The sequence below is a fragment of the Budorcas taxicolor genome, chromosome 7, assembly GCF_023091745.1.
Source record: "Budorcas taxicolor isolate Tak-1 chromosome 7, Takin1.1, whole genome shotgun sequence".
NCBI classification, from domain to species: domain Eukaryota; kingdom Metazoa; phylum Chordata; class Mammalia; order Artiodactyla; family Bovidae; genus Budorcas; species Budorcas taxicolor.
This window is the reverse complement of record NC_068916.1, coordinates 43,558,358-43,582,786: the sequence shown is the minus strand read 5'-3', so window position 1 is coordinate 43,582,786 and position 24,429 is coordinate 43,558,358. Positions and strand designations below refer to the sequence as shown.

General features: G+C 60.8%; 2 protein-coding genes across 4 annotated transcripts; both read left to right on the top strand.

Annotated features, from left to right (window-relative positions):
* Window positions 1-1,125: 1,125 nt before the first annotated feature.
* On the top strand, window positions 1,126-9,975 carry MBD3 (methyl-CpG binding domain protein 3). 3 transcript variants are annotated; one of them, XM_052643040.1, is made up of 7 exons: window positions 1,126-1,204; window positions 5,430-5,589; window positions 6,069-6,206; window positions 7,326-7,416; window positions 7,683-7,860; window positions 8,495-8,692; window positions 8,776-9,975. In XM_052643040.1, exons 1-6 carry the CDS (start codon window positions 1,191-1,193, stop codon window positions 8,685-8,687), a joined length of 774 nt encoding a protein of 257 aa, XP_052499000.1. In that variant the 5' UTR covers window positions 1,126-1,190; the 3' UTR covers window positions 8,688-8,692; window positions 8,776-9,975. The 3 variants fall into 3 exon arrangements, with proteins under 3 accessions (XP_052499000.1, XP_052498997.1, XP_052498999.1); XM_052643037.1 differs by having other exon boundaries at window positions 1,174-1,300; XM_052643039.1 differs by having other exon boundaries at window positions 1,174-1,300; window positions 8,495-9,975.
* A 5,165-nt stretch (window positions 9,976-15,140) lies between these two features.
* MEX3D (mex-3 RNA binding family member D) lies at window positions 15,141-23,165 on the top strand. The gene is made up of 2 exons (XM_052643464.1): window positions 15,141-15,744; window positions 21,300-23,165. The coding sequence occupies exons 1-2, from the start codon at window positions 15,141-15,143 to the stop codon at window positions 22,667-22,669; spliced, it is 1,974 nt and encodes a 657-aa protein (XP_052499424.1). The 3' UTR covers window positions 22,670-23,165.
* Window positions 23,166-24,429: the final 1,264 nt, after the last annotated feature.

Sequence of the window (24,429 nt, the reverse complement as noted above, 5' to 3'; positions counted from 1 at the left end):
ACCCATCAGGGTGCCTGCCCGGCCACCTTGTCCTTTGTTTGTGGGAGAACAGCCCAGTTACCCGCCTTGGGGAACCCAGAAGAGAAAGGGACGTAACGAATAAGTTGCAATTACCGGGGACTTTAAACAAGTGGCACCTGTCTGCCTCGATCTTTGGGGTTCCGCCCAGGCACCGCCTCCAAGCAGAGCAGAGACCGGGAGACCCAGGGCTGCACTTGCAGGGAGTTAGCGCCTTGCGGACCCAGCTGGTTGCCCTCGGGGGAGCCCAGACTCTTCCCACCCGCATCCTCCCATCCCCCACGGGCCGGAAGCCCGGAAAAGCCTGACGGGAGGCCCAGCTCACTCCTGGCACTGACCACAGCTTCGCCCACTCACTCATAAGTCTTTTCTGAAATACCTGCCCTGGACCGCCCAGGCTCAGCCCTGGGGGAGCAGCGGAGCCAGGGGAGCTCCCAGGGGAGTGTGAGGGGACGTAAGAGGGAAGGGAGATTTCCGAGGAAGGTCCTAGAGCCCACGAAAACAGAATGCGGTGGACCAAGGAGGAGGCGGAAGGGGCTGGCGCCTGGGTTCTGAGGTGTCATTAAAGCGTCGGGTGGGCCTTGGGGTGTGGAGGTGGGTGGTCACCTACAATGCGCCTAGACGTGGATGCCAATGACGAGACTAGGGGAGCAGCAGGATAGCGATCCGGCACTGGACTGGCATCCCGAAACACCAGAGGGACCGCGGAGGAGGTTCGGGGAAAAGACCACTCAAACGGGGGCAGCTGAGACCGGGCGCTAAGAGGAACGCGTGGACCGCCCAAAGCGCACGCGCATAGCAGACAAGCCGCGCGCCGCCGTAGGCCCCGCCTCCAGGACGCACGCTGATTGGCGCCGCCGTTAAGGGGCGGGGCCGGAGGCGGTGGTCCGGGCGGGGCCTGCGCGGCGCCTGCGCAGCACGGGGCCCCGCGCGCGGGCGGGTGGGCGGAGCGGGCCCCCCGAGCGGGGGCTGGCGAGCGCGGGGAGGGGGCCGAGAGGGCGGCAAAGCCGGCGCACGCCCGGCTGGGGGCGGAGGGTGGGGGCCTGCGGGCCGGAACAGCCGCGGCAAGTGGCGGCGGCAGCGGCGGAGGCAGCTAAGGCGGCGGCGGCGAGCGGGGGTCCGGGCGGCAGCGGCGGCGTCGGCGGCGGCGGCGGGCCGAGGACCCGGGCGCGATGGAGCGGAAGAGGTGGGAGTGCCCGGCGCTCCCGCAGGGCTGGGAAAGGGAAGAAGTGCCCAGAAGGTCGGGGCTGTCGGCCGGCCACAGGGATGTCTTTTACTATAGGTGAATGAACGTGCCGGCCGGGCAGGGCCCCAACGGGCGCCTCCCAGCGGCCTCTGCGGCGGCCTGGGGGCCCGGACCGGGGCCGCGGCCTGGGCCCCGCGCGTGCGTTGTGCGTGCATGCGTGCGTGCGTGCCGGCGCGCGGCGGGCGCTTTGCCCATTGCGCGTGCGTGCCCGGCTGGGCCGAGCCCGGTGCGCGTGCGTGTCCGGCGAGGCCCTGTCTCAGTGCGCTTGCGCTTCCCACGCGGCCGCATGGCCCTGGAACCGGTCCCGGGCGCGCGGAGGCCTTTGTTCGGCGGCCGCAGCGAAGCGGCCGGCTGGGCAAGGGGCACCCCGATTCCAGCCAGATGCCGCTGGGAGGCAGGGGTGGGGGCTGGGCTGTCCCTTTGATCCGCGTGGGGCTCTCCCGAGCCGGGCGCAGCCTGGGCGGATGGGGAGCCAGGGTTTCCGGAAGCAGTATTGGTTCTGGGGGACCAGGGAAGGCTGCCTAGGGATGTAGATTCCTGGCCCCTTACCAGGGCTGCTGGGCTCCAGAGCTGCATGTCTTTTAAGATCCACCCTTCTGTCCTTCGGCACCGTGGGTAGTGGCCCTTGCAGTCGCCAGACCAGGGACACGGCCTTTGTGAACCCTCCCCCATACCCAAACTGGACGGAGACCTGCCCTTGGCCTGGGTGAGGTAGCACGGACCCACACCTCTGTGACACAATTAGTAAGAGGCTGGAACCCCAGCCTCAGACCGTCAGCCACCTGCGGTTTGCTTTTCTGTTCCTTTTTTTTTTGATTGGTGAGGATGCTTTGTTTCTGAGCCGGCTTTGATGGCTCCCTCCCCTTTGCTTCAGGACCCTGGCGAAAGGGAGGCAGGCAGGCAGGCAGGACACCTGCCACGTGTTGAATGCCTGCCAGGTGGTGAGGAGTGTGCAGCACGTTCAGGGCCTTTGCTAGCCGCCTTTTGGGAGGAGTGAGGGAAGTGAGCAGGAAAGGGATGGCAGTTCGCCCGGGACTAGCTCAGGTTCTCACGTCGGAAAAGCGGAAAAGCGCTGGTAGCCCTCCAGTGTACACTGTGATTGGCTGTCGTCTGGAAAGGTCAAGCAGGAGATAGTGGGGTTACAATCAGCATCTCTTAGGGACCTGTATGTATATTCCCCTTCACTGTATCTGACTGCATGGCTGGCTCTTTAGAAAATTTGAATCCTGGTTCTGTCCTCCCAGGTGCCTGAAGTGGCCTCTGGCTAGGAACCACGTGCCCTCATTTAATTCCAAGCACACTTGGGTACTTACTTCTTCCTTTTAGATCCAAAGACTGAGGCAGGTCTCTGTGCTTTTAATCCATTGTTAATTTAGTAGACGCCTTTGTAGCAACTGCTGACTATTCAGCTGGGAACAAGCCCTAGGTGTCCTCTCCTGGGTGACAGCTGGTGCCCCAGTCATCAAGTGCCCCATTGCTTTCATAGTTACAGGTGATGACATATGCAGAGATGCAGGGGTCTCTGAGGGGTGAATGACAGGGTGCCTAGCTGAGCTGGGGGTAGGTCAGTGAGGGCTTGTCTGAATAGGTGGTCCAGAGCTGAGCTGGGCCTTGGAGCCATGAGGAGTGTCCAGGCAGTGGGAGGAGCCTGCGAGGAGGCTCAGGAGCTGAACCGTGGCCAGGGTGGCTGAAAGGCCCCGTACTGCCATCATCTTAGGTCTCGTCCCCACCTGCTCCCTACCTGGGAGCCTGTCTGGGCCTCAGACAGTGGCACCCCACTCCAAGGCCCTGGTCCTGAGCACTGGGATCTGGTGGTAGGGAAAGCCTCCAGAATGGGACTGGACAGATCCCATGAGAGGTGACAGAATGGGGGTGTGGGGTCCAGTGCCTCTCCCAGGCCTCTGGTCTAGGTAATCTGCATGGTCCCAGGAAGTGGGAGATCTGGGGGCTGTGATAGGAAACCCACAGTGTTCTCTGGGATATGGATCCTTGGCCTTCTCAGCCCCCGATGTGGAGCCAGGTGCCCGGGCAGGAGCACGTGGATTTCCCTGGTACTCTTCTCGCAGAGGGAAGGCAGCTCTCAGGACTGTTGAGTCGGACATAGCTGCCCTTGGATCCTAGCCCGGCCCCTGGGCACATGGAACCTTGGTGTCTTGGTCCACAGAGTAGTGGGGAGACAGTGTTCTTTGCAGGAGAGGTGGTGTCACCTCACACACTTGGGGAGGGATTATACACACACACCCGCCTCCAGCTTGGCAACCGGGTCCTGAGGACTGGGCGATGAGGATGAAGCAGCTGACTGCAGCTGTGGCTGTCGTTTACAGTCCAGGCAGGAAGTTGAGGACTTGGCAGTTAGCGTCACTCTTTAGGGTGAGTGGAACAGAGAGGACTTTGTGGAGCTTGTTTTAAAATTTGGAATACTCTGAGGAAAACAGGTGGTGCTCAGCAGATCAGCCCCCTTCCCTGAACAGCAGGCTCAGCTTGGCTGGAACCAGCTGTGTCTTGCTCTTAAGACCTCACAAGGCATCTTGGATCACAAGCTCCCTTATAGGCCTGGGGTTGCTGCCCACTCCTCACCCCTCCCATAGCCCTGTGTCCACGCTGGGCACTGGCTCCCATCCCCACAACACCCCAGTGCTTCAGGGGACCCTCCATCTGGCTTCTGGCTGTCGATCTGCTCCCCGGGGTGGGCCTTGTTCTGTAGAAAGGTCACTCTTGTATGTCAGGTTTTACCAAATCTAGATTTTTTTGTTTTGTTGGATAAAATACCTCGGACATCTTTATGTACCAATACAAGTGTACAAAAACTGTTTTTAAAAAGGGTATATAGTTCACGTTTTGCATGATTCAGTTTTTTAAAGTGTCCAGCTCGGCAGTTTTTAGAACATTCACACACATGGTGCAGCCATCACCACTGTAGTTCTGGAACGTTCTTGTCACCTAGAAGAGACCCACATCCATTAGCTCTCCAGCTGCTGGCAGCCCCCACCTACTTGGCCTCACTTTCACTATTGTGACAGCTTTACTGAGGTAGGAGACATCTGTACTGTCACCTGTGTAAAGCATACAGATCACACGTAGTGCAGCTGTCACCATGGTCATAGTAGACCCTTCTGTTCTTCCAGAAACAGCCCTAGACCTCAACTACCTCTGCCCCATACCCCTGCTCCCAAGCCCTAGATCTGCAGCCTGGATTTCTGTTTCCCTGGCCTTGTGTGAGCAGGACAGCAGTGGGTGGGGGCGAGGGCTTGTCTAGGTCCTGCCTCGGCCCATGAAGCTGGAGTCAGGATATGAACTCTGTTCATGTCAGCCAGCACAGGGAGTAAGGGAAAAGCAGATCTTCCAGAAGAGTCCCCAGCAGCCTTGGAACCCTGGGGTGGGAGGTGTGGAGGGCAGAGCTGGCATTGCCCAGCTGATATTCAGCATGGGTTCCATGCTGCCTGCTTTTGTCGCTGGTCTGCAGTACTCAGGGACACCTGGAGGGGGCAGGTGTGGGCTGGCATGAGCTCAGACTAAAGGCCTTCAGGGGAGGTCTACAAAATGCAGCCCTCATCAGCCTCAGATGGAAAGTGACAGGGACGGAGAGCAACAAGGATGATTTGGATGGGTGCCAGGCCTGCTGGAGCCTTCACGTGTACAACTCACTAGTTCTTGGGATTTTCATGGCTGAGTGAGGTCCCCTGGTCGGGGGACATCCAGGCCATTTCCCTTGGTCAGTGTAAGTCAGCTTCCGTGAGTGACGAGGCATCATTGTTTTTGCCACGTGTGTCATGATTCCTCTTGGATACTTAGAGGTGGACTTGCTCTGTAACCATTAGAGGAACTGCTGGACTGTCTCTCAAAGCGGCCGCACCCGTCCTTGTCCCCAGTGACCAGTCCTTACTGCTGGTGCAGGGTCCCATGCTGGTCACCTGCGGTGTGAGCTCTGAGAGGCGAGGCAAGGCCTGGCCCGGTCGACGGGCTGCACAGGTTGCAGAGCCTCACAGCCAGGGCTCAGGCTTCCCAACAACACTCTGCTTCCGGAATGTTCCAGAAATGTCAGCCAGGCTCCCAGGGCTGGCCCCATCCTGCCGTAGGCAGGGGCATCTGTCCCTGCTCTTGGCCTTGGCATCTGCTGTGCTGGGGGAATGGGTGCCTGGCCTCCGCTGACCCTCTGTGTCCGCAGCCCAAGCGGGAAGAAGTTCCGAAGCAAGCCTCAGCTGGCACGCTACCTGGGCGGCTCCATGGACTTGAGCACCTTTGACTTCCGCACGGGCAAGATGCTAATGAGCAAGGTGAACAAGGGCCGGCAGCGGGTGCGCTACGACTCCCCAAGCCAGGTCAAGGTGAGCCCATGGGAGCTGCTGCTGGGGGCAGCGGGGGGAGCTTACCCCCCCCCCCCCACCACCACCACCCCCCTGTCCTGGAATTAGATGCGTGGCTGCTCCTTGGGGGAGACTCAGCAGCTATGGAAAAGCAGAAGGAAGATCGGGACCTGCCCATCACCTACCCAGGAGAGGCCCAGCTGCAGTCTGTGCTTGGGCACCTGGTGCCTGGAGTGTCTACAAGTCTCCAATAAACAAGTGTTCAGGGACTTTGTCCCCTGCCCTGATTGCAGGACAGAAGTGGCTAAGGGCGCCAGCCTGTGCTCTGCAGAGAACGGGGCCATGAGGCAGGAGGGGGCAGGTGTGTGTCCACAGCCCCCAGCCAAGCTCACCAAGGGCAGAGGTGCTGGAGGGTGTGCTGGGGACCCTGAAGCCCTGGAGCACAGCTTTCTCACTGACAGGAAGGCACTCTGAGGACCTGCCCCATCCCATGTCCACAGGGCAAGCCTGACCTGAACACAGCCCTCCCAGTCAGGCAAACAGCATCCATCTTCAAGCAGCCAGTGACCAAGATCACCAACCACCCCAGCAACAAGGTGAAGAGCGACCCCCAGAAGGCTGTGGAACAGCCCCGGCAGGTGAGCCCGCACACACACCTTGATGCTTGCGGCAGCAGGCCTGCCTCTGGGTCAGGTGGGCTCTGGAGCTTGGTCCGCTCTTCAGAGCCCAGTTGGTGGGCCCAGGGCCCCCAGCACTGTTGATCAGGAACTGTCATCCTGGAGTGCACTCCCACAGGAAGCAGTCTCCACACACACACACACACACACACACACACACACACACACACACACACACACACACACACACACACACACACACACACACACACACACACACACACACACACACACACACACACACACACACACACACACACACACACACACACACACACACACACACACACACACACACACACACACACACACACACACACACACACACACACACACACACACACACACACACACACACACACACACACACACACACACACACACACACACACACACACACACACACACACACACACACACACACACACACACACACACACACACACGGGGCCTCCTGGGCACCACTGTCACGAACAGGTCAGTGATATTTCACATATGCAGTGTTATTACTGTTTTCCAAAAACCAAGACTTAGCACATTTTCGCATGTGTTACAAACACCCAATAGATAGCGAGATGTGGGGGTACTGGCCCGGGTCAGGAGGCCATGGCTGGCACAGGGGTGACACTTGGGAGACCTGCAGGGCAGGGGTCTCACTATGGGCAGTGCCCTTGGTGCCATGTGGGCTGCAGCCTTCCGGGTAACAGGTCAGAAGCCTCTGTGTTCCCACCCTCCCATTTAGGTCTTCACCCCTTAGACACCCTTCCCGGGTCTCAAGGTAAAGCCTGAGGGTGTGAGCTCACTGTATGCCCAGGGCCTCAGGCCCGGGCTCAGCCCAGGTGGAGACGGCCTCCTGACCCCCAACCCTGGGGTGAAGGGACCACAGACCATCCAACAGCAAGTCAGATGTCTGGGGTGTTCATCCTGCTGGAAATGGGGTTGGGGTTTCTCCGCCCTGGGGTGCAAATAGCCCCAGCAAGTGTGGGGTCAGAGGTCATGCTGAAACCCCAGCCCCCGTGTTGCCTGCTGTGGGGGCGGGTGGCCTGGGAATCCCCTCGCCTGATATGTGTCTGGTGGCAGCTTTTCTGGGAGAAGAAGCTGAGCGGCCTGAATGCCTTTGACATCGCGGAGGAGCTGGTGAAGACCATGGACCTCCCCAAGGGTCTGCAAGGTGACCTGCCACAGAGGGAGCAGGGGACAGAGGAGGGACAAGGCTCTGGCTCCCCCAGCCTGGGGCCAGCCAGGGTGCACTTGACCCTGGGGACGGGACTGTCACTGGTCCTGAGAAGCCTTGGGGGTCTGGTTTCCCTGCTGTCACTGCGAGGGCAGCTTGTGCTCCTGTGTCACTGCAGGCTGCCCACTGCAGAGAGAGGTTCGGGACAAACCTGTAGAAGGGCTGAGGGGGCAAGGCTGGTAACCATCTCCCATGCCCAGCAGGAGTGGGTCCCGGCTGCACAGATGAGACACTGTTGTCGGCCATCGCCAGTGCCCTGCACACCAGCACCACGCCCATCACCGGGCAGCTCTCGGCTGCTGTGGAGAAGAACCCTGGGGTGTGGCTCAACACGGCCCAGCCGCTCTGCAAGGCCTTTATGGTGACTGATGAGGACATCAGGTAGTTGCCCCTTGTTCCTCCCTCCCCAAAGGCTATGTGCTCCAGAGAGCCCAGGTCTCTTGGCCATGCGGCAGCTTCTCTGTGCTGGGCTGTGAGCCCCTCAAGGGGCTCTGGGTGGGGGGTGGGCAGGAGACTGCAAGGCAGAGCAGCTGCACCTAGAGTGCTGGGGGTTGGTGAGAGGGGAGCCTCGTGAGAGGTGAGGACCCCTGCTTAGACCACACACACAGGCCTCATGTGGAGGGAGTGGGTAGGAGGTGACAGAAGTGATAGGTCAAGACACAACTGTGTGAGAGTCTGGGCGATGTTTAAAGCACCACTTGGAGAAATAGAGTCAGCAAGGTGGGGACCACAGGGCCCAGGCAGGACTGTGGCCTTGGTCCTGCCTGGAGGGTGCCCTCTTGGCCATCAGTGTGGGGGCACCGAGGATGGGCTGATGATGGTAGGAAGTCTCGCCCATATAGAGGGGGCAGGCATAGAGGCAGGAAGGGCCCAGGGGTTGTGGGCCCAGGTTGACAGCGGCCCTCTCAGCAGAGCTGGTTTGGGGAGGGGCAGCGGCAAATGCAGGTGGGACAGCGTGGGGCTCGGGTCTGTCTGAGACCGGAAAACCCTGGCCACTGGGTCCCTGTGTCCCCAGGAAGCAAGAAGAGCTGGTGCAGCAAGTCCGCAAGCGGCTGGAGGAGGCGCTGATGGCCGACATGCTGGCCCACGTGGAGGAGCTGGCCCGGGACGGTGAGGCACCGTTGGACAGGGCGGGCGCTGATGAGGAGGAAGACGAGGACGAGGAGGAGGAGGAGCCCGACCAGGACCCAGAAATGGAGCACGTCTAGAGCAGGTGCCACCAGGCTTGGCCTTTTGTGCCTGCGGCGGCAGCTCTGGACTGGCCAGGCACTCACGCCACTCAATCTGTTTCTGCAGGGGCCCCACCTGCCAGCCTGCCCGCATGGGGCCACCTCAGACTCGGCCCTCACCCTGCCCTGGTGTGCCCCCTCCCCTGGGCCACAGGAGCTCGGCTGAAGGACAGCCCCTCGCCTGACGGACCCCCCACATCTGCTTCTCTGAAGTGCCTGGCCCGTCCGCAGGAGGCCCCTGCTCAGGTGGTTGCTCCACACCGCACTCAGGCCAACCTGGTCCCCACGGCCACTGCCCTGAGCTCCTCACACAGGACAACTGCCACCAGGCTGTCTGCGAGGGTTCCTAGGACTGGAGAAACCTATGTGGAACAGTCTCGCCTCTGACTTGTGCTCGTGAGGGGTGATGTCCCAGACTACATGTCAGCGCTCCCAGAGGCAGTACAGGATGGCTCCCCAGGCCCACCAGCCGGGCAGCGCACCCACAATAAACTCACCGTCCCCCGGGGGCCAAACATCTCCGTTGCTGCGAACCTTGTGTTGGCCGCACACAGACGGGAACTCGGGCCTCAGCGCCTGAAGACCTCGCTGTCTCCGACCTGGCCTAGCCTGACGGAGAACTAACTGCTCACAGCCAGACTCGGGCCAGGCTCCAGGCTAGTGCCACCCTCGGGCCTGGGTCTCATCAGGTGCATCTCCGGCTAGCTTGGGCAGCGGCCTCCGCAGAACAAGGTGAACAGAGTCGTGTTGCCCCAGTCCGAGCAGGCCAAGGGCCTGGGCGAAGGGAGACCCTGCTACCTGAGTGGATCCCAGCCAGCACCCTCGCTGCAGCCCATCCATCAGCATGGAGGCTTGAGCCATGGCCAGTGTGGCCTGTGAACACCAGACCTGTCCCATGCCTGCCGTACTTGTGGCCATGACTGTCAGGAGAGGCCCGGGTCACTGCCTCGTTTGGACTCGTCCGGACTCCCTGGGCTGTTGGTGGCCTGCTGGCGGGGTGGTAGTGGCCTTGGGAACCTCCGGGGGCTGGGTCACACTGCTGGCTCCCTCTTGAGGACACCAGCCCAGGAGGCTGGCTGACCCTGTCCTCCCAAGTTCAGTCAAAGCACAAAGCCTTGAAGACTGGGCACTGCCCCGTGAAGGCTGCAGCACCACTTGCCCAGGTAGCCACCGGCCCCAGGAAAGGCCCTCCGCTGCAGCCCTGAGGGGAGCCAGGAGGCTGTGGGAGGCTTCTGTGGGTGGTGTCGAATAAAGCGTGTCAGGCAAGTATGGCCTAGGGCTTTGTGTCAGTCCAGATCCGGGGGTTTTGTGTCCACGTGCCGGGAGCCTCCCTCAAATTCATCGTCTCCCTGAGCCAGAGAGTGAGAAGGATGGTGGATGGCTTCCCCGTGGCCCTAAGCGGGGTCTCCTGATGGTCAGGCCCCAGCAATGTGAGCGAGAGAGCTGGTCCCACCCACCCTACTCCAGCAGCCCCTCCACCCCTAGGGGAGTGGTCATGGCTGGCTTTTCTCCTGACCCAAAGCCAGACTCAGGAGCTGGGAGAACCCTGGCTCCTCCACTGCCCGGCCACCTAGCCTGGACCCTCAGAGCTTCTGTCTGCATCCACAACTGGTCAGGGCTTTGGTGGCCTGGGCCCTCCTCACTCCTACTCTGTGGCTCATAGGCATGGGCAGGGCCAGTCCCACCAGAGACTCCAGGGGAGCACAGGCTCCTGCCTTTTCCAGCTCCTAGAGGTGCCGCATCCCTAGCTTGTGGCCCCTTCCTCCCTCTATCCTCACAGCAGTGCAGCATCTCCTGCCCCCCTCTTAAAGGACCTTGTGTTGACACTAGGACCCCCAGGGAATCCAGGGTCATCCCCATCTCAGGGGCCTTAACTTAATCCCTCCTGCAAAGTTTTCTCTGCACTATGAGGTGATGTGTCCACAGGCCCCAGGGTGACTTTGGGGGACATTACCCTGTTCAGTGGAGGCAGCTCCTGCCTGGCCATGTGGCCAAGCCCCTGCAACCTCAGCTTCCCCCAGCTCACTGTAGCCTCTTGGGCCTTGTCACTGCTATCCCTTCAGGGGATAAAGAGTTGTTATGGAAGCCCTGGAAACCTATCACCTCAGGATCCCCCAGGTTCATGGGCCGGGGGTGACGGGACAGTGATGCCTGGCAACAGGGACTTTCTGGTCAGAGGAAGCAGCGGGACTCCCACCAGTCACATGTGGCCATGGATATAGAGATCGGTGACAACTTAGGCACTGCATTCCTCAGCTGCCCTGGCCACATGGGGCTGGGGGCCATGACGACAGTAACAGAACACCTCCACACTGTCCAGAATAGGGATGCTGATCCTCAGTGGGGTTGGAGGGAATCAGGGGTTGATACCCACTGTATAAGATCAGGTGAGGCTTTTCAGAAAGTGACTGCCAGGGCTTTCCTGATCGCTCAGTGGTAAAGAATTCCTCTGCCAATGCGTGAGACATGGGTTTGATCCCTGATCCAGGAAGATGCCAACATGTCCCAGCAACTAAGCTTCTGCGCCAGAACTGATGCTGGCGTGTTCTGGAGCCCATGCTCCACGACAAGAGAAGCCACAACAGTGAGAAACCCTGAATCTCAACTAGAGAGTAGCCACCACTCTGCAAGCAGAGAAAAGCCTTTGCAGCAATGAAAAGCCAGCATGGCCATAAATAATTTTTTTTTTAATGATGGCCAAAGTGTCTATCCAGTGGTGAATACAAAAATCCAGCTCCTCCAGACACAGGAGCGTCACTTGGCCACAAAAACCAGAGAAGCCCTAACACTTGCTACCATGGGTGTGGATGGGCCCTGAGAACACGCTGGTCAGTGAGAAGCCAGACATAACCACGCCATGATGTTAATTTTAGGGGTCAACTTGACCAGGCTGAGGGGCACCCAGATAGCTGGTAAAACATTTCTGGGTGTGTCTGCACAGATGTTTCTGGAAAAGATGAGCGTTTGATTCAGTAGACCGAGTAGAGAAATTCATCCTCACCAATTTGGGTGTCAGCCGACCCATCAGGGACCTTTTGCAACAGTTTCATTCTGATCTACTAGACTTTAAGAGCAGGGTTGAGAGCATTTTAAGTGACCATCCAGGCCCCCCACGCCACATGCGTGGGTGTGTGTGTGGGGGGGTGATTAGCGGTTCTCAGCTTGGTGATTCTGCACCCAGGGAGGTCTGGTGCATTGCATTGTCCCCTCAAAAGATACATCCGGATCCCAGCCCCTAAATCTGTGAGCAGGACCTCATGTGGAAATAGGATCTTTGCAGACGTCACTATTAAGATGAGGTCACACACAGTAGAGTGACCCTGAACCCAATGCCTGGTGCCCTTATAAAAAGTGAGGACATAGCCACACAGGGAGATGAACACCCTGCGATTCAGGGGTGGAGGCTGGACAGATGGCGCCACAGAAAACTACTCCAGGGAGTAGAGGAGAGGTGACGACTCCAGGCATAAAGTGGGTAGGGCCAGGAAGGCTGCTCCATATCCCACAGCGTCCCCCCATTCCCTGCGGATGCTGTTGATTAGTTGATCAGTCGTGTTTAACTCTTTGCAACTCCATGGACTGTAGCCCCCCCCCAGGATCCTCTGTCCGTGCAATTTCCCAGCAAAAATACTGGGGTGGGTTGCTATCTCCTCCAGGAGATCTTCCTCACCCACAGATCGAACCCATATCTCCTGCATTGGCAGGTGGGATTCTTTACCTCTGAGCCATCAAGAAAGACCCCGCCACAAATGTCCACAGTGCCAAGGGGAGTACCCTGCCCAGGGGTCCAGGACTGCCATTTCATTTGTAGCTTCCCCCAACCCCCATCCACCTTTCTGTCCATCCCTCCCTTCATCTTATTTCTGGTACATTTCGAAGGAGACACCACCCCCTGCCCCTAAATACTTCAGCATGAAAAGCACTTAAGAGATGGGTGGTTTGCAGTTCTGAACGGACTTTTATTTTTTATTAAAAGGACTTTTAAAGCACATCACCACAGGGCCATCATGAACAAAACCACACGTACATACAACAGGTCATTGTTCAGGTGTCTCCAACTGCATGTTGAAATCAAGGCCCCAGAGTCCCCATTCCCCCTTTTCATTCTTGTCCATTTCTTGCCTGGCAGCCTTCTTTTAAAATCTTTGCTTCTGATGATCAGTTCCCCTCAGTGACCTCAGTCAAACCCCTCAGATGATCATCCAGCCCCACAAAACTCACCTTCCTAGCGCAGCACCTGTTTCTTCATTTACTTACTCCCTTTTTTTTTGCTGGAGTGCATCCTGCAGTATACTAAGCTAATCTGTGATGACCTGCGGCCTGAAACATCCTGATTTCTCCTTCCTCTTGATATGGACCTTGGGGTCAGCCATCACTTTCCCTAGGAACCTCGGCTTTCTTCCTGATCCTTTGGAATGTGACCCGAAAGCCCTTAGTGGTCCCAGGACACCTGAGTCCCCAAACAAGTTGTGGGGTCCTAGCTATTTGGAGGCTCTGGCTCCACTATCCCATTATTTCCTGGACAACTTCTGTCCACTTTCCTCTATTTTCTCTTCCCCCACCTTTTGTCTCTTTGCTTGACTTTCTGGGAGAGTTCCTGCTGATGTTGAACTCCTGCTACTGTGCTGTTAACTCTCACCAGTCCGAGCTTGTCTGAAGAACACATGTGCATGCATGACCACCCACAGGGGTGCACCCAGGGCAAGCCCCTCTGGCCTGTTCCCCATCTGTCACCAGTAAGGGCTGGATACCACTCTGCCCCAGCTCAAACACTGTCTCCTCCATTCCTGGCCTCTCCTCTCCCCACCCAAACCCCTTTCCAGCATGCCACCCTGGGTGGGGTCCCAGGAAGGGGGAAGGATGAGCAGGCACCAAGGCCCCTCCCCACGCCCTGCCCCCAGGGGGACTTGAGGCTGGCCAGGTGGGCCAGGGCAGGTCCCCCTGTTCCCTGAACACCCGCTAAAGCCAGCAGAACTTTGGGTGAGGAGACAGGACAAAGCCTGTGGCTGGAACAGAGGGAGGCATGGGAGGGAGTGCCGGGGTCACACACTGAGTGCTTCCTGGGAGCCCAGCAGTTCTGTAGCTCCAGTGCCTGCCTCCAGGAGCCCAGTCCTAGCGGGGAGGGGACACACATAAGTCAGGATGAAGTAATCAATACTTGAGAGCATTCAAACACAGAAAAGGAAAAAAGTTCCTCTCAGACCCCAGGAGAGAAGCTGGGTGGAATGTAGCCTGGGGTCGGGAAAGGCATGAGAAGGAGGCAAGGAGCTGAGGGCTTCAAGGGGCAGGGGGCACCTGCCAGGAGAGACAAGAGTCCATGAAGAGAAGAGACTAGGTGCAGCTATGGCTGAGGGACTCCATGGAATTCGGGGCAGGAATCAATGTCCGGTGAGGATGGCAGCAGACCCAAGGCAGAGACCAGTGTTGGGCAAAGGGGCAGGCCGTCCCCTCTCGCACCCAAAGAGCCCATGCAACTGTCCTGAGGTTCCGCGGCATCCAGCCAGGGACTGGGGCCAAGGTCCCCTTGGCGACTCGGCGGGCCAATCCTCCTTCCAGCCCATCTATTTACATGTAAAGGGAAACCGGAAGGCTCTTTCGCCCCAAAGGCAAAAAGAAGCCCCCGAAGGGCGCTGGAGGCCACTAGGACAGGATGGCTTTAGGCGTGGGCACGCGGGGCCGCTCTCGGGGAATTTTACCCAGCGGCGCTCACGTCCGAGGGCTCTGGCCTGTGGAAACCAGCCAAAGCCCGGAAACACCACCACTTAGAGGATGTGGGAGCCCGTGACCTCCCGGGGGTGCCCAGAGGCCAGGTGTGCACGGGGGCCGCGGAGAGGAAGGGGACTGGAGTACCGAGCCAGGCCGGGGCGCTAGTGGTCTCCGAGTGGGGAGCCCGGGACCCCGGCGCAGAGGCGAGGATGGGGCCGGACGCCCTCGCGCACCCTGGGCCCGGGCCGCCGCAGGCACCTACCTGCGGCCGCGCCCGCACGTGCCAGCGCGCCCGGCCCGCCCGAGCGCCCGCGGCAGCGGTGTCCGCGCCACGTGACACCCCCGCCCGCCCCGCGCGTGCGCCCTGCCCGGCGCCCCATTGTTGGCGGAGGCCGCGTCACGGGGGCGGGGCCGGGGCGGGGCGGCCGGCGGCCCGAGGGAGGCGGCGGGAGGGCGGAGGGAAGGAGCGTCCGCGCCGCCGCCGCCGCCGCCGCCGCCGCCGCCGACTAGCCTCCGCCGCCGAGAAGCAAGCAGAGCCGCGCCGCGCCGCGCCGCGCCGCCGCCGCCCGCGCCCGAGCAGCCCCGCCGCCGCCCCGCCCCGCTGCTGGATGCCGGCGGCCGGCGGCCGAGCTCCCAGAGGCGGAGGGCGGCGGCGCGGGCGGCGGCGGCGGCGGGGGCGGCCGGCGGCCGGGAGGCGGGAGCGCGGGCCCGAGCGCTAGCGCCGCCATGCCTAGCTCCACCGGACAGCCCGACGGCGGCGGGGGCGCGCGCGGCGGCGAACCCGGGGCGCCGGTCTGCGGGGACCCCAGCCCGGGTCCCCCGCCGCCGCCGCCGCCGCCCCTGCCCGAGGGCGCCGATGAGGCCGCGCCCGCGCCCCGGCCGCCGCCCGAGCCCGACGACGCGGCCGCCGCGCTGCGCCTGGCCTTGGACCAGCTCTCGGGGCTGGGGCTGGGGGGCGCGGGCGACCAGGACGAGGAGGGGGCGACCGCGGGCGGCGGAGACGGAGCGCGTGCAGCGACTGGGGGCGCAGACGGCGGGGCCGCGGCGGAGCCGGCGCCCCCCGACGGGCCTGAGACGGGGGCGCCCGGGGTGGCCGTGGCCCCCGGCCCGCTATCGCTGCTGGAGCCGGACGTGAGTCCCCCGCCGCCGCCTCGGCCGTCGCCGCCCGACGTGTTCGCGGGCTTCGCGCCCCACCCCGCGGCGCTGGGCCCCCCGACGCTGCTGGCCGAGCAGATGAGCGTGATCGGCAGCCGCAAGAAGAGCGTGAACATGACCGAGTGCGTGCCCGTGCCCAGCTCCGAGCACGTCGCCGAGATCGTGGGTCGCCAGGGTGAGTGGCCGCCGTCGGGGGCGCCGCCCCAGGGGTTCCCGCGCGACTCGCCCCTAGAGGGGCCGCCCAGCCCAGCCGACAGCTGGACACCAGACCCCGGCCACGCCCCGCGTGGGCTCGGGCCTCGGTGGCCGCCTGTGCGCCTTTGTCCTGCCGCTGGCCGCGGGAGAAAGTTGGGCGCGGCCCGCGCTCCTCCCCTCGGCCCTCCGGCCCCGCTGCTGCCTTTGTCTGGGCTCCTCCAGCCTGGAGAGCGCCCTGCGTGCAGCTCACTGCTGGGCCCTGGGCTCCCGGAGGTTCCATCCCGGGGATAAGGAGGTTGGGGACGGGCAGTGCCCTCTCCACACCCAGAAATGGCCCGGGGCGGTTCGCTCGTGTGTGAGGGGGGCTAGGGGCGAAGGCATTCTGGCAGGGTCAGGAGAGATTTAGTGGCACAAAGAGGGTACACCTTAGGACTTGCCAGCCTGGGCACCCTGCTAGGGGTGGGGAGCAGGACAGGGTGAGCGAATATCCCTCCTGCTGTCAGCCCCCAGTCAGGGATCTGGGGTGTGCACAAGGACCCCTTGTGAAAGCCACTTGGGCGGATCCAACCCGACAGCCCTCCTCTGGCCAGGGTGTGGGGGTCCCGAAGCAGCATTGTCGGAGGTCTTTGCAGCCGCCCCATTGTTCTCTTTGTTAGAGAGCCAGGCTGGGTGACATCAGGCCGGCGGCCGCTCATTGGCCCTGGAGCTGCGGGGCGGGCGGGCCGGAGGGTGGTGGGCAGTGCCCGTCCCAGCACACACCCACCCACCCTGTTAGCTGCCTGCCCACCAGCCTCAACTTTCTCTTGCCCACACCTCTGGGCTGGGGCCTCCCTGTTGGTCAGCCAGGTTCTAGAACTTGGGGTGGGGCCTGGGCGGGGCTTGTGATGGGGCTGGGGGACCCTGCCTCTGGGACCTGGGTCACAAGAGCTAGAGAAAGGTATGGGGGGCTTGAATTGCAAGATGACCTGTCATCCTAACTGCCACGGGCAGAGGACCACAGGAATACCTGGACACCACCCTCTACTAGTTCCGGGTGGGTGGGGCCTTAGGGCCAGCAAGCCTGCTGCTTCGAGCACAGGTACATTCAGTCATTCGTTTGTCTGCCCTTCATGTGGACACAAGGAGGGCCAGGTGTGGTGCTAGGTCAGGGGACTGCCATAAGGGGGTCCTTGGCCATGGGCAGGCACCAAGAGACCCCAACTGAACACTTCCCCTCCCTGCCCTGTCCCCTCCCAGCACTGTCCCCTCCCTGCCCGGTGCCCTGTAACTGCACTGGGACCTGGAAGAAGATAGCCGCCCCATGCCAAGTGTCCAGAAGCCCATTGTAGGCAGATGTGGAGACTTGAGGCCAGGGATGCCACCCAAGGTCACTAGGCTGATCCGTGGATGGTGGAGCATGAGGGCAAGCCCCCTGTGGATGCACCCGGCAGCACCTGGGGGCGTGGGCAGTAGGCAGAGGGCCCCGAGCCCTGGTCTTATCTGAGCCGCCTGGTGGCTGAGTCGTCAGGCTCCGCCCTGTCTCTTACTTGTGCCTCTGGTACCCGTTTACCAGGTGTCCGCCTGGGTTCCCACTGATGGCAGGCAGCAAGGCAGGGACCCCCCCCCCCCCCCCCCCGCCCCGAGCTTTCCCTGAATCTAGAATGGCTCCTGCCTGCGACAGGAGGTGGGGGAGAGCACCTCAATGGAGGTTTTTGTGAAAATTCTCAAGCAAGATGCTGGTTCTCTGCCCAGTCCCGGCCGACACACAGTCGCCGCCCCGTAATAAGTCGGGTGCAGGGCCTCCGGGTGGAGCACACATGCCAGAACAGGTCAGCAACTTCAGCAGCCCTTGCTCCCCACTCTTGAAGTATCTGTGGCTCCCGTCTTCCCTCACCAGTTCTCAAGCCTAGCCTGGAAGACACACTATGCCCTTCTTCCAGTCACAATCCCCCACCCCGCCCCGTCTACCCTGTGGGTCCCTGAACATGGAGCCTGTCCCTTTTTCCTGCTCTGCTGGCCCGAGTGCAAGGGTCGTGGCCTGCCCTGAACTTACTCTTCTGTCTGACCCCTGGTCCAAGGCCGCCCCTTCCCTGGAGTTCATGGAGGGGGTGTGCATTTGTCCAGCCTCCTCTGGCAACCAGAGCCACAGACCTGGGCTCTCCCTTTTCTGGACAACTCCATGCTGCTCCGTGAGCCTCAGTCATCTCCCCGCTAGGTTTGTGCAACTTCTGGGCAAGGGGTGGGGACCATGACCCCTGTGGTGCTCTCTGGTCCCTGAGGCTTGAAGAGGCCTGAGGGACTGAGAGGACCCACTGAGTGGGGGCCTCAGCTTGCCCCTTGGTATCCCCTAAAGAGGACCTGCCACCTCCAGGCCAGGAGGGTAAAGCGGCAGAGGTGGAAGTGCAGCCAGAGCCAGCTGGTAGGGCCGGAATTTGCACTCTAGTCTCTCAGACTCTTTTTGCACTGTGGGGAGAAAAGGTGAGCTGGGAGAGAACTGGCTCCAGGGTTGGATGTGTCAGGAGCTGACCCCTTTCCACAAACAAAAAAGTGGAAACTCAGAAGGACCAGTTGGGGGGTGTCACCCCAGCCCATCATCAGAAGTGGGCAGGGCTGGCACATATTTGCTGCCATTGACCTTGGCCCAGTTCCTTCCAAGACCCACCCCCATCCACCCCGGTGCCCTCCTGCCTGGCTCCCCTTGCCATAGTTTGCAGTGTGGCCATGACTGGGATGTTGGGGTTGGATCTTCAGCACCAGGCCTGACCTGCCAGCCACCTAGGGTCCCCTTCATTGTCCCTCAGTGAGGGGGGCCTCTGCTAGCTATTCTCTGCCTGTGTGTGGCCCCATCCCTGTGGGATGATCCTAGGGTGATGGGGGCCATGCCTTGATATTCTTATCTACCCACCCAGAGTGGGGAGCATAGGAAGAGAGCCATCCCCAGGCCCAGATTGGGGGTCGCAGCCTTCCCTGCTTGCACAACGGGTCCCTATTTCACACGGGAGCCCGCTTTGTCCCAGACATCCGACTGTGACTCAGCCTTGCTCTGGGACAGCACCCCACTGGGTTGTCCCAGCACCCACCTGCTTGTGGAATGCTTTCCCCACTGTCCCCTTAGCCGGGAGCGCTCCCCCAGCACACAGCCTCCTTCCCACGTGGCCTTGAGAGGTTCCCTGGGTAAGTGTGGTCTGTGGTCACCTGCATGAGCTCCCGTGGGACCTGGTTCCTTGAATGCCTAGTACACTCAGTGCAGGGGTGGCCTGGATCCTGGTCCAGGCTCATGTGAGCAGCAGGAAGCAGGACTGCCTGCAACTAGGCTGGCTGTGGGGACCGGAGGCCCTGCCTCTCTGAGGGCAGGTCCGGCCGCTATGGGGCTCGCTGAGGCCAGGGGAAGTCACCCGCCCTCCCCAGTTCTCTGAGTTGGAATCCTTGGTAGGGGCAGGGCCCAGGAATCTGCATTTCTGCTGTACCCACCAATTGGCAGTAGCCCTCAGGGTCACTCCTGGAGCCCCAGTTTTCCTGTCTTGTGCAGTTCATGCCCCCAAGCTCTGCCACCTCTAGGGGTCTTAGTGGGGGGTCCAGTGGCTATCACAGCTGAAGTGGGGATCGTGAGCAGGGTTCTGTTTGGCCACTGAGGGCTCCACCCGAGGCTTCTCTCAGGTCAGGGCAGGATGGGGTCCCATGAACAGGAAGCTGCAGGGTTCCACCCCCCTTGAGGCTCCCCGATGAGGGCAGGCTCCAGTCCCTGGCCCATTAGATCCTGCCCAAAACCTGTGAGGCTGGGTCTGTTTCTGCTCTCTTTTGACAGATGAGGAGATTGAGGCATGGAACGGTCCCTCAGATGCCCAGAGTACCCCCAGTGTACCAGCCTTACATCACAGTCCCCCAGTCTCAGAGAGTTCAGAAAGTTAGACATAAGGTTCGAGAAGTGTGTACTGGGGCCTGTCCCAGTATAGTCAGGGTGGGCTTCCCTGGAGGAAGGCATGCCAGGCTCTGATGTGATGCAAAGAAGGAGGAGGATATGAAAGTAAAGTTGCACATGGGAAAGGTCAGGTGCAAGGGGACTGCAGGAGAGGCCCTTCCCAGCAGCAAAGTAGGGAGGAGACCATCGGGGCAGGCACAGGTCAGGGTGCCTTTGGAGTTACCAGAAAGGCTGGGCAGCCACCAAGGGGAGGACCTCGGGTGGGCATGGAGGAAATGGCCAGGGACCAAGAGGTGAGGCTGAGAGATGGCAGACCCCTGCTCACCTACCCTGCTTTTATTCAGCTTTGGGTGAGGGCGCCTGCCCGGGACCCAGGCTCCATCACTCTGACTTCATCAGCGCAGAAGGCTTGCCCGCTAACTTTGTATCTTTTCTTGTTGAGAACTTAGCCACACTGTTAACTCCACTCAGAGCCGCCCTCTGTGCCACAGGGAAACAATATTCTTGTGTCCTTCTGGCTTCGCAGTGCTTAGAGGGTGGGGGGACTCCCAGTCTCCTGGGCCCCGTTCAAAATGTCTCAGAAGGCCCTGGGGTGGGGGTGGGGTGTCAGGGGCCTGGTTGAAACCACACCTGGCATTTCGATTTCTCATGGGTAGCTTCCCCTTAGCCCTGGGAGGGCTGCCTAGATGCTGAGTGAGGTGCCAAGTCAAGGACCCTGCATGACTGACCCTCTCCTTAACAGATGTCCCAGCCCTTTTCTGCAGGGTCAACCCTCAGACTACGGCCCAGGGTCACCTGGGCAGCAGTGATGAACCCCCAGGGCATGTCCCCGGCTTCCCCTCAGTGGCTGGGACCACTGGGGGGCCTGTGGAGGTGTTTTGACCTGGGGCGCAGGATCTGCTGTTGGGGGAGGGTCACGTGATGAGAAGTTCCCACCACCCAGGCCTTGGGTTCCCCTCCAGGCAGTCTGAGAGTTGGTGTGAGAGAGTCTGCGTTAGTGTCCTCTGTCCAGTACAGTGGACCGAATGGCTTGAAACTAGAACTGAATGCTCTGCAGGGTGGGAATCTGAAATCGGGGTGTCGGTGGGGGGCATGCTCCTTCCAGAGGTTCCAGTGGAGGGTCTTCTCTGGCCTCCAGGCTTCCAGTGGTGCTCACGAGCTTTGGCATCCTGGGGCTTGTGGCCACCTTCCTCCAGCCCTGGGCTCCATCTTCACGTGACTGTAATCTCAGGGACACTCTGTGTACCTCCCTCCACACAGCCTCAGTGTCCGCTCTGGTCCTACAAACCCCTGCCGCATAGCAGGGGGATTGTCAAAAAGGCAAAAAGAGGCCCTGTTGTAGGTTGAAAGATGTCCCCCCAAATCCATGTCCACCTGGAATGTCAGAATGTGACGTTACCTGGCAAGAGTCTTGGCAGATGTAGTTAGAGTGTGGTCATGATAGGTTGGGGTGGCCCTGAATCCAGTGACCAGTGTCTCTATAGAGGAAGGACGTGTAGAGTGGCTGTCTGGTGTTACAGCTGGAAGGTGGGGGCGCCCACCCAGGTCACCGGCTGTCCAATGCAGCTGTGGCCCTGGAGGGACTGTCCGGAGGAGGGGTCCCCACCCTCACCATGTCCCCCCCTCCCCTACCCCAGGGTGCAAGATCAAGGCTCTGAGAGCCAAGACGAATACGTACATCAAGACTCCAGTGCGAGGGGAGGAGCCAGTCTTTATCGTGACCGGCCGCAAGGAGGACGTGGAGATGGCCAAGCGTGAGATCCTGTCAGCTGCCGAGCACTTCTCTGTGATCCGGGCCACGCGGAGCAAGGCGGGCGGGCTGCCGGGTACGGCACAGGGCCCACCCAACCTGCCTGGACAGACCACGATCCAGGTGCGCGTGCCCTACCGCGTGGTGGGGCTGGTGGTGGGGCCCAAGGGCGCCACCATCAAGCGCATCCAGCAACGGACGCATACGTACATCGTGACGCCTGGGCGTGACAAGGAGCCGGTGTTTGCTGTGACGGGCATGCCTGAGAACGTGGACCGGGCACGTGAGGAGATCGAGGCCCATATCACACTGCGCACGGGGGCCTTCACCGACGCCAGCCCCGACAGCGACTTCCACTCCAACGGCACAGATGTCTGCTTGGACCTGCTCGGGGCGGCCGCAGGCCTCTGGGCCAAAGCCCCCAACCCCGGCCGCCGGCCCCCAGCACCCACAGCCAGCCTTCGTGGGGACACTGCGCTGGGCGCCCCGGGAGGCCCTGAGTCCTTCTACGCAGGCAGCCGCGGGGGGCCGCCGGTGCCTGTGCCGGTGCCGGACGCTGGCCCCGCCAGCCCCTACAGCGCTTCTGGCAACGGGGGCTTCACCTTCGGTGGGGACGGTCCTGGGGCCCCCACGGGGCCACCCGCCCCCGAGGACTGCGACTTTGGCTTCGACTTCCTGGCGCTGGACCTGACCGTGCCCACCGCGGCCACCATCTGGGCGCCTTTCGAGCGGGCCACCCCGCTGCCGGCCTTTGGTGGCTGCTCAGCGGTCAATGGGGCCCCCGCGCCGCCAGCCCCGGGTGCCCGACGCAGCAGCGGGACCGGCACACCACGCCACTCACCCACGCTGCCCGAGCCCGGTGGCCTGGGCCTGGAGCTCCCGCTGGCCCGCCGGCCTACACCAGACCCAGTAGGTGCCCTGCCCTGGCGGCCCCCACAGGGCTCCCTGACGTCCTTCTCAGGCAGTGCCAGCTTCTCTGCAGCCACCTCGCTGCCCAGCAGCTCCTCGGCCTCCTCGTGCTCGGCGCTGGACTCCAGTGCCCCCGAGAGCGGCCGTAAGCCTCCAGCGGCCCCGGCGCCTGCGGCCCCGGCGCGGGAGTGCGTGGTGTGTGCCGAGGGCGAGGTGATGGCCGCTCTGGTACCCTGCGGCCACAACCTCTTCTGCATGGACTGCGCCGTCCGCATCTGCGGCAAGAGCGAGCCAGAGTGCCCAGCCTGCCGCACGCCCGCCACCCAGGCCATCCATATCTTTTCCTAGCTGGGCCCCTGGCGCGCCCGCGGTCCCACCCCCACCCCCGGGCCATCAATGGGTGCAGGGTGGGTGCGCAGGGCCTGGAGGGGAGGAAGGGGGTGGGGCAGCGGGCTGCGTGGCCAGTGTTTACAGACGAGCTTTAACTCTTCCGGTCCCAGGCGTGGAGACGACGCGGCCAAGCGGCACCTCAGTTCTTAACAAATGACAGTATTGAGTCGACAGGTTAAAATAAACCAGAGAGAAAAGGCCTGCTTGCCTGCTTGCACTTTTTATTTAAGACACTCCCTACCCCCTGTCCCCCACAACCCCTGCCCCCAGCCCAAGGTGATCTTTTTAAGAAAAAACAAAACACGATTTTTACAACTCTGGGTTGTACTTCTTTTGTATGTAGTGGATATCAATTTGACAGTGTTTGTTTTCCCACAGTCTCAACCTCTGTAGAAACTTCCAGGAGGAGGATGGCTCCCTTTGGGGGGATCATATGGTTACCCTGTAGTATGTAAGCCGCGCGCAGGCTGGAGGGGGGTGGGGAGGGGAGGGGGCGAGGGGCATCCGGAACTTTCTAACTTTTTTTTAATTATTAATCCCTTTCTGCTGTGGTTTCTGTTGACAGTTTTTAATTTTTGTTTTTATTTTTTTTTAAAAACTTTTACTTTTTACCTCGTGTATATGTAGGGAATTTATAGGGAAATATGTACTTTATGGAATAAATTTTAAGACTAAAATATATTTTATTTTAAATAAAGTAACGGACCTTTAATCTTACACAGCTAAATTACTGATTATATATTTGCTGAGCTGACCTAAGGGTTCAGAAAATTGTATCAAGAGTTTTATTTTTTGACTTCAAAGCCTTCTTAATAAAGTCTTTTTACTACACGTGAGACCTTGGCCTGGTGTGGGGTGGGTGGGCATGGGGGAGGGATCGGGGTGGGGGCTCAGATCCAGCCCCACCCACCTAGTCTTCCAGGTCAAAGCATTAGGGCTCAGGATATCCCGCTTCTAGGCTTTTCCACAAGCCAGGTGCTGTTGGCATCTTATCGGGGTTCTACAGAGAGGTGGTCCAGCCAGGTCCTCTTATCCTCAGGACCCCACATCCTAGGGGACAACCAACCATGGGGACAGCCGTGAGCCATGTAGGGGAGTGGTGATATTGGTTGCTTCCTGGGGCACCTGCCTGCTGCCGTGGCACTCCCATGCCCAGCAGGATGACATTGTATAGAGGAGGGGTAGGTCTTCCTCCTAGGAGGGGTCCTGAGGTCTCCTGGGCCCAAGGAACATCTGAATGATAAGCCTCAGGTGTTGTCCCCCAGGCGTCTAGTTGGGAGCAGAGGACTCTGGGGTGTGGGGCTGCCAGACATGGTTCTTCAAGACGGACTGGCCCAGAGGCAAAGACTGGGGAACCACATATTGGACTGTGGGCCGCTGGCAGGGGCCACCAGAGCTCCAGAGGTGGGAGGAAGCTGTGGAGTGAGTTGAGGATGGGATGTGCTGACAGGGAGGGGCCCAGGACTGCTCCAGGGACAAGCCCAGGGGCCAGGTGACCACAGGCTGCTGGCTCAGGGAACAGGCACTGAGGGATCTGGAGAACACAGCCCACTAGGGAAACTAGGAAGACAGCAGAGCATCCTGGAGGGCTTTCAGGAGGCCAAGAGTTTGGGATAACAGGAGCATCTGAAGGGGCAACAGGGACAGAGAGGAAGCAGCCAGAGATGGAAAGGGCACCCCCAAGAGCAAATGGAGGCCACCTCGGACCTTCTGGTTGA